Source organism: Bombina bombina, chromosome 2 (assembly GCF_027579735.1).
Source record: "Bombina bombina isolate aBomBom1 chromosome 2, aBomBom1.pri, whole genome shotgun sequence".
NCBI classification, from domain to species: domain Eukaryota; kingdom Metazoa; phylum Chordata; class Amphibia; order Anura; family Bombinatoridae; genus Bombina; species Bombina bombina.
Window position 1 is genome coordinate 572575615 of NC_069500.1, and position 15310 is coordinate 572590924.

Sequence of the window (15310 nt, forward strand, 5' to 3'; positions counted from 1 at the left end):
TGAGGACCTAACTATATTATTTGTAGAGCTGTTTAACAAATTTGATACTGACTGCTAGCCACTATAATCACAATACAAGGGCAGATTCTTAAGCTTTTTCTCTAGCATTAAATCTCTGATGATGTAATTTATTATTGTTTGTTATGGCCTCAATATAACTATTTGCTGTGCCACTGAAGCTATATCAATTCCACGTTCTCTCCAGTGGTACAGCAAATAGTGATATTGGGGCCATGACAACATAATGTAAACTACAAGTCTTTGGATGGGACATTTGTGAAATGTATTTATCACATGTTTTTAACTGTTTAACTATCAAGTAAATCTGCAACAGAATACAATTACATTTATACATCTGGGTGCAGATGTAGTTGATAATTTGAAAGGCATTGACATTAAAGGGACACTCAAGTTAAAATAATCTTTTATGATTCCTGTTTTAAGACACAGATAGATATATTAGATATATTACAAAAGCTGGATAATAAATTTTATACTGACTGCTAGCCACTATAATCTGTTGTCATTAAAGGGACAGTAAACGTAGGGAAAATCTTTAAGATTTCAAACATGCCCTATGTTTTAAATATATACTTTACTAATCATTTGTTTTAAATATTTTATTTAGTTTATAAAAATGTGTGTGAACCTTACTCTCAGGGAGTGTCTTCTGGCCACACCCAGATTTGCATTTTTTCCCATATACTTTCTATTTTTTGTCCAGCAAATAGAAAGTACACACATCGCTCTGTGTCATTTGAGCACGCCCCTGTTATACTATAAATCTTTATATATACAGGTAGCCCTCAGTTTACGCCGGGGTTAGGTTCCAGAAGGATTGGTTGTAAATCAAAACCGTTGTAAATTGAAACCCAGTTTATAATGCAAGTCAATGGGAAGTGAGGGAGTTGGGTTCCAGGCCCCTATCAAAATTGTCAAAAGTAACACCTAATACATTATTTTTAAAGCTTTGAAATTAAGACTTTAAATGCTAAACCACATTATAAACCTAATAAAATAATCACACAACACAGAATATATAATTAAACTAAGTTAAATGAACACAAACATTTGCTAAACAGCATTATAAACCTAATAAAATAATCACACAACACAGACTTCACTTGCATTTTTCTACAAACAGTTCTTTCTATGCATTCCAATTTGGACTGATATATAGACAGGAAGATCTTGTTCCTTTGAAATCTGCTCGATAGCTCAGGTCTGGATAAACTGATTCATTTCAGCTTGCTTGGCTTTGCTGCAACACAAGCGGACAGCTCCACCTACTGGCTATTTTAATAAATGCACTGCTTCTCAATGCTTTTCAATAGTAGTCACATGACTGGGAAAAAAGGTTATTATTCTGAAATAGTGTAATTTGAACCGATGTAAAACGAGGGCCACCTGTACTTAGCTTTGCTAAGGTGAGATCTTGCGCATGTGCTATGTTTCAATCTCGCTGCAGAGGCAACTGCTGCCACTATAGCTGTAGTAGTTGATATTGGGACATGCGCGCTAATATAAAACGCATTATTTGTTATTTGCACACTATATATCTGAAACAAACAAAAGTAAACTGTGAATTTTTACAAAATCCATTGTTTACCCACATGTTCCATTCTGTTTTTATACATTGTAATGACAAATTTACATTTAGTTTCTGAAAATATATGGGAGAAAAGAGAAAAGGGCTGATTAAATCTAGTGGGCTGCATGATTGCTCTATAAACACCCCCATGACACTAATGTAAGAAGAAAAAAAAATATATATAACAACAATATAACAATATTTATTTATTTATTTAATACTTTGAATTTAATATTAAAATGTCATCCATATTTGTGCTTAAAATAACTTAGTTTTACTGACTCTTCCAACCAAAAAGCTGCGATACCAGAGTCCAACCTATAACACGCCATTACCCACCATGGCTACAAAGAAAAAGCAGAGAAAAATTGGAGATGAAAATCGTGAATTTCAATCCGAGTGGACAGAGCTGTTTGCTTTTATTCCAAGCACCACAGGTTTACAGACATGTTTAATCTGTAATGAAGCTGTCGAAAAATAAAAAGTCAAATATTGAACATCACCTTTTAACTAAACATGGTACTTTTGCCAATACATAGTCACCTGGCGACGAAAGAAAAGCAAAAGTAATGGAATTAAAATGCAATATGAAACAGTCAACATCAACATTCAGCAACTAATTGCAGTCTTTTAGTAATCTTACGGCAGCTAGCATTTCTGTTTCTCAAGAAATAATAAAGCATGGCAAATCTTTTATGGATGGGGAGTATATAAATACATGTTTTTTTTTTTTAAAGATAATTTTTTATTGGTTTTCAGAACAGTGATAACATAATAAGTTTGACATGTTAGTGTACAATATATGTCTAAAATGAGTAAACTTGTCATTTCAACGTTAAAGGAGAGGCTCTTAGTTATTGTATCAATGATACCTCCAGTGTGTCTGTATCATAGTCTCTTTATAGCCTTGAGTTTCAAGGTGCTCCATGTGGCAAGTACAATTAAATTATAATCGCAAACCATTGCATTTACTACACCGTTGTCACAAAGGTTGGTGAAACCATAACAAGATAATTAACAATAACAAACTTAACAACAATATTTTTATCAAAGAAGTAGAATGCATTGCAAGAACCTTCCAACCTGTAGTTATTTGTGTGGCGTGCTCAAAATTGAAATAGGATAAGGGCATTGGTCCTATAAATACATGTTTTTTAAGCATGGCTGAACACTCCTGTGATTGCAATAATAAACAGGAAATAATTTAAAAAATTAAAGATATTCCCTTATCTGCAAAAACTGTTTGTGACAGAACACTCAAGATGGCAGAGAATGTAACAACACAACAGTTTTACGATTTAAAATTATCGCCTGTATTCTCACTGGCATGTGACGAGTCATGTGACATTAAGGATATCACACAAGTTTGTCTTTGTAGGATGATATACATCCTGCAAGGGTATTCATGAAGAATTACTGACTTTGATTCCTATAAAAGGACAAACTCCTGGTGAAGATATTTATTCTGTCATATTATAATTTTTTACAACAAATTAAATAGATACAAATAAATTGATATTTATTGCTACAGACAGAGCAAAGAATATGACATGTAAAGATAAAGGCTTTGTGTCCCGTTTAAAAAAAGGTGTTGCAACGTTTTTACGTTTCATTGCATTATACACCAAGAGGCGCTATGTGTGCAAAAATTTCCTATCAAAATTCAAGAAGTAATGGACTTAGTTGTGAAAATAGTCAACTAAATTGTGGCAATTTTGTTCATTACTTGAAGAAGTAAACAACCAATATTCTGTTCTTCTTTTGCATAATAAAGTCCGTTGGCTTTCTAGGGTGTCAGTTCTTAAACGCTTCGGTCAATGCCTTGAACATATCAAAGAATTTCTAATGACCAAAAGCTTCAATTATCCAGAGTTAAATGATAATGACTGGTTAAAAAAATGAATTTCGCTATTAATATGACAACGCACCTCAACAATCTCAACGTGAAGTTGCAAGGACGAGGAAATACTGCACATTAGCTTTTAGAAATTTTACTTTCTTTTGAAAGTCAACTGTCTATGTTTGTTCAGGATATTAGCAATGAAAATCTGATTCATTTTAATAATTTAAAAAAACATCAAGATACAGGAAGTGTCATTAACACTAAATATTTTGTGACTGCTGTAGAAAAAATGAAAGATTCCTTTGCTGATCGTTTTACTGAGTTCAGAAAGGAAAAAATAACCTTGTCATTCTTGACACAATCACTTGCCATAAATATCAACAAAATTAATTTTAAATCGTTTCAAAAAGTTAAAAGAGCTCAATTTGAACTCCAGATAATAGACTTAAAATGATGTGTGGTCTTCAAAATGTGTTTCTTTACAAATGGAACTCGAAAACTTGGAAAGAGAAAAAACAAATTTGGCAATGGTTCATAAATGGATGGACATTTCAAACTCCCGAAAGGAGGATTAAATTATATTTGAAACATGGAATAGCTTTCCTGAGAGTTACCACCAACTCAAGATGATGGCATTTGGAATTTTGACAATTTTTGGGTTCACATATTATTGTGAGCAGACATTTAGCAACATGAACTTCATTAAAAGTAAATTGAGAACCCGGCTCAAGAATATTAGCCTTGAAAATTGTCTAAAACTGAAGACTTCGAACTACAAACCTAACGTAAAACAAATCTGTACGGAAGTTCAGCCTAAAAAATTACACAAAATTTGTTGTTGTTGTTGATAGTTATTTAATTGTTAGCCTTTTATTACTTATATGACAGTTTACTGATAGTAGATAGTGCTATAACTGAAAATAAAATGTATGAAACAATAACATTTTTATTGAACAACAATTATTGAATAAATATTATCTACAAATTTTTATGTATAGTCACTATCATCCTTGCGGCTCTTTGTAAAATTTTGCACAAATTGTTTTGAAAAATGTCGCTTTGCTAAAAAAAAGGTTGCCTACCCCTGATCTAGCATATTCATTTAGAGCCTGATCATCTAAATCTCTACTCTCAGGCGAGATTATCTAAGCAGTACCGTGGGTTTCTCAAAGAATTTTAGAAACATACATTTTACCTTGAGAGAAGTCTATCTCACTATGCAGGGTTCTGTATGTGAAGCACAGACTCCTATATTACAATATAAGGTTCTAAACAATCCTAAAGATTTAGTGTGTTTTATTTACAAGGCAGTGAGTTATTGGCCATTGAGTCCTGTGTATTTAATGTCCTTTTCATCCAATAAAAAAGCAGCACTTTGTTTTCTGTCTGGTTACAATATATGTGGTAGCATCTGGCTTCTGTACTATTTAACAACGTACCCAAAGAAGGCAATACCTTGCAGAGTACCCTCAGATTATTGATTTGAAATGGCAACTGGGGATATAGTGGCTAAAGAAACAAATTACGCACCACATAATTTTCACTTAACTATTTTGAATGTTGACAGATCAAAACTGATGACGTACTTGGCCAAATCACAATATAAACTGTATATCTGAAAGAGCATTCAAGTTTTTCAGCTGTAGTTCAGTTCACATTTTTTTTTTAACTTTCAGATTTATGCAAACAAGTTGATCACATGAGCCCATTGTAATGAAATATTTATTGTTCCAGGAGAAACGGAAGGCAGAGGAAGCGCTTAATGATCTAAAACGTCAGCATGAATCAGAAGTCGCTGAACTTCAAGTAGCAATAAAAAAGCTTAAAAAGGTAACTTGTAATTAGTGTGTTCATTTGTCTACATAAACAACACAGCGGCAGAGGATCTTTAGAACTTTTTATTTAGATATAAATTATATTTATATGTTTTAAACATTGCTATAATGAATACTATAAATGATAGTCATTTAAGTTGCTGTACTAAACATTTGTTTTAAATGCAATAGATATTGGTATATTAAATGTAACAGTCTTTTTATTCTTTTATTTTCTGCAGAGGGTACAATAAAGAATCAGTAAGATAAACACTTAATGAAGAATAGCAAATAATCTATTATATATGATTTCCTGCTGTGGTTTCATAGTAAAGCAGTATTATGCCTATTCTTGTATGGTTTTATGGGTTTGAAACACATTTTTTAAGCTTATGGCAGTAGATATCAACCTCAAACGTTTCTATTATTCATATGAAAGGACAACAATTTTACTTGCTAAAAATATTTAAATACTGTTTAAATTTATATTGAAAGAAAAAGGATATGCGTGATTGTATACAACTTATTCTGGCCAATGAATCGCTTATTGCCGCATAGACAACTCCTACGTTTTTGCTACAGGAAAAAGTAGCATTTTTGTTTTGTTAAATAGCAAGTCATACTTCATGTATGTATTACATGACACTTGTAGGTAAAATCAATGGCTTCCGTGTGCTCATAGGTAACGTCCGCTTGCTACATAATATAAAGTTGTATGGATTTGTAGCTTCAAGGAGTTTCAGTCACATATTTTGCTTACATTACCATAGCAACAGCTTCAGTAGCTACATTTTCACACCATTTCTACTTCCTGTATTAGAGTCGGTGTTGTGTAGCTGCAGGAGAAACGTAGCTGTAGCAGTAGCAGTTTTAAATAACATAGATTTTCCCTTCCCTTGTTTTTTTGTAAGTTACAAGAAATAATGAATGTATTTATACTAAAAAAAAACAAACAAAAATACAGTTACACTATCAATAGCATCTTATTATATAAATAAATAGTATTTCCCTATTTTTAAAAATAATAAACAAATAATATATCCACATATCACACAAATATTTATCGGGGAAATAAAGTACATTGCAAAAATTAGTATTCATATATTGTAGAGGTGTGCATGAGCAAATTATTTGGTTCAGCTGAATTTTTCGGAATGAATATTCGGGGAAATTTCCCCAAACATTTGTTGCCTGTGCTATTTGGCATTAACTAAACTAAATGAATACTGAATATTTGTTAAACATTTACATTAGTTTTAGTTAAACCTGTAGCCTTATACTCACCTTTAGCGGGCTGAAGAGCCACTCTAACACGCTTCTGTTCTTCACAGAGCCCCGGCCGCGCTAATAGGGGGATAAGGTAATTTAGTGCAGGCCCTGGGAACCGCCGCACTAAGGCCTAGATTTGGAGTTCGGCGGTAGCCGTCAAAACCAGCGTTAGAGGCTCCTCTGATCGGAACAGCCAATAGAATGCGAGCTCAATCTGATTGGCTGATTGGATCAGCCAATCGGATTGAACTTGATTCTGATTGGCTGATTCCATCAGCCAATCAGAAAATTCCTACCTTAATTCCGATTGGCTGATAGAATCCTATCAGCCAATCGGAATTCGAGGGACGCCATCTTGGATGACGTCCCTTAAAGGAACCGTCATTAGTCGGGAGACAACGGAAGAAGAGGATGGATCCGCGTCGCCCGCTTCAAGATGGACCCGCTCCGCACCGGATGGAAGAAGATCGAAGATGCCGCTTGGAGAAGATGTTTGCCGGTCCGGATGTCCTCTTCTTGCCGGATAGGAGGAAGACTTTGGAGCCTCTTCTGGACCTCTTCAGCACCGGATGATGGATCGCCAACCCCCGCTTGGGTTGGATGAAGATGTTGGAGCCAGGACGGATCGGTGAACCTGGTATGGTGAAGACAAGGTAGGAAGATCTTCAGGGGCTTAGTGTTAGGTTTATTTAAGGGGGGTTTGGGTTAGATTAGGGGTATGTGGGTGGTGGGTTGTAATGTTGGGGGGGGGGTATTGTATTTATTCTTTTACAGGCAAAAGAGCTGAAATTCTTGGGGCATGCCCCGCAAAGGGCCCTGTTCAGGGCTGGTAAGGTAAAAGAGCTTGTAACTTTTTTAATTTAGAATAGGGTAGGGAATTTTTTATTTTGGGGGGCTTTGTTATTTTATTAGGGGGCTTAGAGTAGGTGTAATTAGTTTAAAATTGTTGTAATATTTTTCTTATGTTTGTAAATATTTTTTTATTTTTTGTAACTTAGTTCTTTTTTATTTTTTGTACTTAAGCTAGTTTATTTAATTGTATTTATTTGTAGCAATTGTGTTTAATTAATTTATTGATAGTGTAGTGTTAGGTTAATTGTAGGTAATTGTAGGTAGTTTATTTAATTATTTTATTGATAGGGTAGTGTTAGGTTTAATTATATCTTAGGTTAGGATTTATTTTACAGGTAAATTTGTTATTATTTTAACTAGGTAACTATTAAATAGTTCTTAACTATTTAATAGCTATTGTACCTGGTTAAAATAATTACAAAGTTGCCTGTAAAATAAATATTAATCCTAAAATAGCTACAATGTAATTATAATTTATATTGTAGCTATATTAGGATTTATTTTACAGGTAAGTATTTAGCTTTAAATAGGAATCATTTATTTCTCTTGTTAAGTGTATCCAGTCCACGGATCATCCATTACTTATGGGATATTAACTCCTCCCCAACAGGAAGTGCAAGAGGATTCACCCAGCAGAGCTGCTATATAGCTCCTCCCCTAACTGCCATTCCCAGTCATTCTCTTGCACCCAACGAATAGATAGGATGTGTGAGAGGACTGTGGTGATTATACTTAGTTTCATACCTTCAATCAAAAGTTTGTTATTTTATAATAGCACCGGAGTGTGTTATTCCTTCTCTGGTAGAATTTGAAGAAGAATCTACCTGAGTTTTTCTATGATTTTAGCCGGAGTAGTTAAGATCATATTGCTGTTTCTCGGCCATCTGAGGAGAGGTAAACTTCAGATCAGGGGACAGCGGGCAGATTAATCTGCAAAGAGGTATGTAGCAGCTTATTATTTTCTGACAATGGAATTGATGAGAAAATTCTGCCATACCGATATAATGTAAACTCAGCCTTAAATACAGTAGCAGCAACTGGTATCAGGCTGTCATGTATGTATATTTTACACTTCAGTATTCTGGGGAATGGCACTTCACTGGAATTATACTGTATACATAAAACTTTAGCCTAATTTGCAGGGACTAGCAACAGGCTTTTTAATAACACTCAATTTATTAATGTTAAACGTTTTTTGCTGGCATGTAAAATCGTTTAATTTTCTGAGGTACTGGGTGAAAAAATGTTTTGGGCACTATTTTTTTCCACTTGGCAGTCGTTTTATTTAATTTATGACAGTTTACTGATCTCTCTCACTGTTATGTGTGAGGGGGAGGGACCTTTTTTGGTGCTTTTGCTACGCATCAAAAAATTCAGTCAGAAGTTTATTGTCTTCCCTGCATGATCCGGTTCATCTCTACAGAACTCAGGGGTCTTCAAAACTTGTTTTGAGGGAGGTAATCACTCACAGCAGAGCTGTGAGATTGTAGTTGACTGTGATAAAAAAAAAAAACAACGTTTATTTCTGTATTTTTTTTTTTTTTTTCTGCTATCAGGGTTAGTTATCCTTTGCTAATGGGAGCAATCCTTTGCTAAAATTGTGTTTTTTACAAAGATTTGATGCTATAACTTTTCAGTTTATTAATTTTCAACTGTCATAACTTTTTCTGTGCTTCTTATAGGCACAGTACATTTTCATATTATAGTAAATTACTTGAAAAGTATTTCCAAGTTGCTAGTTTATTTGCTAGTGTGTTAAACATGTCTGATTCAGAGGAAGATATCTGTGCTATATGTGCTAAAGCCAAAGTGGAGCCCAATAGAAATTTATGTACTAACTGTATTGATGCTACTTTAAATAAAAGTCAATCTGTACAAATTGAACATATTTCACCAAACAACGAGGGGAGAGTTATGCCGACTAACTCGCCTCACGTGTCAGTACCTGCATCTCCCGCTCGGGAGGTGCGTGATATTGTAGCGCCGAGTACATCTGGGCGGCCATTACAAATCACATTACAGGATATGGCTACTGTTATGACTGAAGTTTTGGCTAAATTACCAGAACTAAGAGGTAAGCGTGATCACTCTGGGGTGAGAACAGAGTACACTGATAATATTAGGGCCATGTCAGACACTGCGTCACAATTTGCAGAACATGAGGACGGAGAGCTTCATTCTGCGGGTGACGGTTCTGATCCAAACAAACTGGATTCAGATATTTCAAATTTTAAATTTAAGCTGGAAAACCTCTGTGTATTACTAGGGGAGGTGTTAGCGGCTCTGAATGATTGTAACACAGTTGCAATACCAGAGAAAATGTGTAGGTTGGATAAATATTTTGCGGTACCGGCGAGTACTGACGTTTTTCCTATACCTAAGAGACTTACTGAAATTGTTACTAAGGAGTGGGATAGACCCGGTGTGCCGTTCTCACCCCCTCCGATATTTAGAAAGATGTTTCCAATAGACGCCACCACACGGGACTTATGGCAAACGGTCCCTAAGGTGGAGGGAGCAGTTTCTACTTTAGCTAAGCGTACCACTATCCCGGTGGAGGATAGCTGTGCCTTTTCAGATCCAATGGATAAAAAGTTAGAGGGTTACCTTAAGAAAATGTTTGTTCAACAAGGTTTTATATTGCAACCTCTTGCATGCATTGCGCCTGTCACGGCTGCAGCAGCATTTTGGTTTGAGTCTCTGGAAGAGACACTTGAATCAGCTCCATTAGATGAGATTACACACAAGCTTAAAGCCCTTAAGTTAGCTAACTCATTTATTTCAGATGCCGTAGTACATTTAACTAAACTTACGGCTAAGAATTCCGGATTCGCCATTCAGGCACGCAGAGCACTGTGGCTAAAATCCTGGTCAGCTGACGTTACTTCTAAATCTAAATTGCTTAATATACCTTTCAAAGGGCAGACCTTATTCGGGCCCGGGTTGAAAGAAATTATCGCTGACATTACAGGAGGTAAAGGCCATGCCCTGCCTCAAGACAGAGCCAAACCTAAGGCTAGACAGTCTAATTTTCGTTCCTTTCGTAATTTCAAAGCAGGAGCAGCATCAACTTCCTCTGCACCAAAACAGGAAGGAGCTGTTGCTCGCTACAGACAAGGCTGGAGACCTAACCAGTCCTGGAACAAGGGCAAGCAGGCCAGGAAACCTGCTGCTGCCCCTAAGACAGCATGAATCGAGGGCCCCCGATCCGGGAACGGATCTAGTGGGGGGCAGACTTTCTCTCTTCGCCCAGGCTTGGGCAAGAGATGTCCAGGATCCCTGGGCGTTAGAGATCATATCTCAGGGATACCTTCTAGACTTCAAATTCTCTCCCCCAAGAGGGAGATTTCATCTGTCAAGGTTGTCAACAAACCAAATAAAGAAAGAGGCGTTTCTACGCTGCGTACAAGATCTTTTATTAATGGGAGTGATCCATCCGGTTCCGCGGTCGGAACAAGGACAAGGGTTTTACTCAAATCTGTTTGTGGTTCCCAAAAAAGAGGGAACTTTCAGGCCAATCTTGGATTTAAAGATCCTAAACAAATTCCTAAGAGTTCCATCGTTCAAAATGGAAACTATTCGGACAATTTTACCCATGATCCAAAAGGGTCAGTACATGACCACAGTGGATTTAAAGGATGCTTACCTTCACATACCGATTCACAAAGATCATTACCGGTATCTAAGGTTTGCCTTTCTAGACAGGCATTACCAGTTTGTAGCTCTTCCATTCGGATTGGCTACGGCTCCGAGAATCTTCACAAAGGTTCTGTGTGCTCTTCTGGTGGTACTAAGACCACGAGGAATTGCGGTAGCTCCGTACCTAGACGACATTCTGATACAAGCTTCAAGCTTTCAAACTGCCAAGTCTCATACAGAGTTAGTACTGGCATTTCTAAGGTCGCATGGATGGAAGGTGAACGAAAAGAAGAGTTCTCTCTTTCCACTCACAAGAGTTCCCTTCTTGGGGACTCTTATAGATTCTGTAGAAATGAAGATTTACCTGACAGAAGACAGGTTAACAAAGCTTCAAAATGCATGCCGTGTCCTTCATTCCATTCAACACCCGTCAGTAGCTCAATGCATGGAGGTGATCGGCTTAATGGTAGCAGCAATGGACATAGTACCCTTTGCACGTCTACATCTCAGACCGCTGCAATTGTGCATGCTAAGTCAGTGGAATGGGGATTACTCAGACTTGTCCCCTACTCTGAATCTGGATCAAGAGACCAGAAATTCTCTTCTATGGTGGCTTTCTCGGCCACATCTGTCCAGGGGGATGCCATTCAGCAGGCCGGACTGGACAATTGTAACAACAGACGCCAGCCTACTAGGTTGGGGCGCTGTCTGGAATTCTCTGAAGGCTCAGGGACAATGGAATCAGGAGGAGAGTCTCCTACCAATAAACATTCTGGAATTGAGAGCAGTTCTCAATGCCCTTCTGGCTTGGCCCCAGTTAACAACTCGGGGGTTCATCAGGTTTCAGTCGGACAACATCACGACTGTAGCTTACATCAACCATCAGGGAGGGACAAGAAGCTCCCTAGCAATGATGGAAGTATCAAAGATAATTCGCTGGGCAGAGTCTCACTCTTGCCACCTGTCAGCAATCCACATCCCGGGAGTGGAGAACTGGGAGGCGGATTTCTTAAGTCGTCAGACTTTTCATCCGGGGGAGTGGGAACTTCATCCGGAGGTCTTTGCCCAAATACTTCGACGTTGGGGCAAACCAGAGATAGATCTCATGGCGTCTCGACAGAATGCCAAGCTTCCTCGTTACGGGTCCAGATCCAGGGATCCAGGAGCGGTTCTGATAGATGCTTTGACAGCACCTTGGACCTTCGGGATGGCTTATGTGTTTCCACCCTTCCCGATGCTTCCTCGATTGATTGCCAGAATCAAACAGGAGAGAGCATCAGTGATTCTAATAACGCCTGCATGGCCACGCAGGACTTGGTATGCAGATCTAGTGGACATGTCATCCTGTCCACCTTGGTCGCTACCTCTGAAACAGGACCTTCTGATCCAGGGTCCCTTCAAACATCAAAATCTAATTTCTCTGAAGCTGACTGCTTGGAAATTGAACGCTTGATTTTATCAAAACGTGGTTTTTCTGAGTCAGTTATTGATACCTTAATACAGGCTAGGAAGCCTGTTACCAGAAAGATTTACCATAAGATATGGCGCAAATACTTATATTGGTGCAAATCCAAGAGTTACTCATGGAGTAAGGTTAGGATTCCGAGGATATTGTCTTTTCTACAAGAAGGTTTAGAAAAGGGTTTATCCGCTAGTTCCTTAAAGGGACAGATTTCAGCTCTGTCCATTCTTTTACACAAACGTCTGTCAGAAGTTCCGGACGTTCAAGCTTTTTGTCAGGCTTTAGCTAGGATCAAGCCTGTGTTTAAAACTGTTGCTCCACCATGGAGTTTGAACTTAGTTCTTAATGTTTTACAGGGGGTTCCGTTTGAACCCCTTCATTCCATTGAAATCAAGTTGTTATCTTGGAAAGTTCTGTTTTTAATGGCGATTTCCTCGGCTCGAAGAGTCTCTGAGTTATCTGCCTTACATTGTGATTCTCCTTATCTGATTTTTCATTCAGACAAGGTAGTTCTGCGTACTAAACCTGGGTTCCTACCTAAGGTGGTCACTAACAGGAATATCAATCAAGAGATTGTGGTTACATCTTTGTGTCCTAATCCTTCTTCGAAAAAGGAACGTCTGCTACACAATCTAGATGTAGTCCGTGCCCTGAAATTTTATCTACAAGCAACTAAGGATTTTCGACAAACGTCTTCCCTGTTTGTCGTTTATTCTGGTCAGAGGAGAGGTCAAAAAGCTTCGGCTACCTCTCTCTCCTTTTGGCTTCGTAGCATAATACGGTTAGCCTATGAGACTGCTGGACAGCAGCCTCCTGAAAGAATTACAGCACATTCTACTAGAGCTGTGGCTTCCACTTGGGCCTTTAAGAATGAGGCTTCTGTTGAACAGATTTGCAAGGCTGCAACTTGGTCTTCTCTTCATACTTTTTCCAAATTTTACAAATTTGACACTTTTGCTTCTTCGGAGGCTGTTTTTGGGAGAAAGGTTCTTCAGGCAGTGGTTCCTTCCGTATAAAGAGCCTGCCTGTCCCTCCCGTCATCCGTGTACTTTAGCTTTGGTATTGGTATCCCATAAGTAATGGATGATCCGTGGACTGGATACACTTAACAAGAGAAAACATAATTTATGCTTACCTGATAAATTTATTTCTCTTGTAGTGTATCCAGTCCACGGCCCGCCCTGTCACTTTAAGGCAGGTAATTTTTCCATTAAACTACAGTCACCACTGTACCCTATGGTTTTCCTTTCTCTGCATGTTTTTGGTCGAATGACTGGTAATGGCAGTTAGGGGAGGAGCTATATAGCAGCTCTGCTGGGTGAATCCTCTTGCACTTCCTGTTGGGGAGGAGTTAATATCCCATAAGTAATGGATGATCCGTGGACTGGATACACTACAAGAGAAATAAATTTATCAGGTAAGCATAAATTATGTTTTAATAAGAGTTAATTAATTTCGTTAGATGTAAATTATATTTAAGTTATGGGGGTGTTAGTGTTAGGGTTAGACTTAGCGTTAGGGGTTAATACATTTATTAGAATAGCGGTGAGCTCCGCTCGGAAGATTAGGGGTTAATAATTGAAGGTAGGTGTCGGCGATGTTAGGGAGGGCAGATTAGGGGTTAATACTATTTATGATAGGGTTAGTGAGGCGGATTAGGGGTAATAACTTTATTATAGTAGTGCTCAGGTCCGCTCGGCAGATTAGGGGTTAATAAGTGTAGGCAGGTGTCGGCGACGTTGAGGGGGGCAGATTAGGGGTTAATAAATATAATATAGGGGTCGGCGATGTTAGGGCAGCAGATTAGGGGTACATAGGGATAACGTAGGTTGCGGCGGTTTACGGAGCGGCAGATTAGGGGTTAAAAAAAATATGCAGGGGTCAGCGATAGCGGGGGCGGCAGATTAGGGGTTAATAAGTGTAAGGTTAGGGGTGTTTAGACTCGGGGTACATGTTAGAGTGTTAGGTGCAGACGTAGGAAGTGTTTCCCCATAGGAAACAATGGGGCTGCGTTAGGAGCTGAACGCTGCTTTTTTGCAGGTGTTAGGTTTTTTTTCAGCTCAAACAGTCCCATTGTTTCCTATGGGGGAATCGTGCACGAGCACGTTTTTTAGGCTGGCCGCGTCCGTAAGCAACTCTGGTATCGAGAGTTGCATTTGCGGTAAAAATGCTCTACGCTCCTTTTTTGGAGCCTAACGCAGCATTTGTTTGAACTCTCGATACCAGAGTTAATTTTATGGTGCGGCCAGAAAAAAGCCTGCGGAGCGTTAACAGCCCTTTTACCGCCAAACTCCAAATCTAGGCCATAGCCTCCTATTAGTTAAGCCGGGACTCTGAAGAAGAGGAGCTCTCCAGCGCGCTAAAGGTAATTATTTAACTATTTAAAGGAAACAAAATCAATACTAATTAATTTCATCAGTATTTATTCATTTTCTTTAAATTTCCAGGTTTATTCATTCGGAGATTTATTTTTGTGGAAATTAAACGAATATTCGTTTCATTAACAAATTAGCATTCATTACGAAATTAATGCACAGCTCTAGTATATTGCAGTATTTTAAAACCATAAGTATATTTTACTAATACTCTTTAATTACTAATAACTCCATTATACTATGTATCTATTAAATTAATTTTGGTTTTTATAATATTTAATGGTGTCTTGACATAAATACCAAAGGAAAGATTAATAAATATAAGTATAATGTTTATCTAAAAAAAGAATGTAATCTTATATAGTTTACCTACACAAACATTCCACTAGTTTGTATTTACAAGTTTTGAATCCACTCGTAGCAAGAAGAGGTATAGCGGCAGCTTATAAATGTTAGTAAATTTGT

At 37.7% G+C, this 15310-nt stretch overlaps 1 protein-coding gene and 1 long non-coding RNA gene across 2 annotated transcripts in view; one reads left to right on the forward strand and one right to left on the reverse strand.

Moving 5' to 3' along the window:
* RASEF (RAS and EF-hand domain containing) overlaps window positions 1–15310 on the forward strand; it is a 187534-nt gene that overhangs the window by 88260 nt on the left and 83964 nt on the right. Inside the window, exon 4 of the mRNA XM_053702459.1 lies at window positions 5169–5264. Coding sequence (XP_053558434.1) covers window positions 5169–5264 — 96 coding nt within the window. The remainder of the gene's footprint in view (window positions 1–5168; window positions 5265–15310) is intronic.
* Window positions 1–15310, reverse strand: part of LOC128649280 (uncharacterized) — a 260717-nt gene that overhangs the window by 80214 nt on the left and 165193 nt on the right. The gene's annotated exons all lie outside the window — the stretch shown is intronic.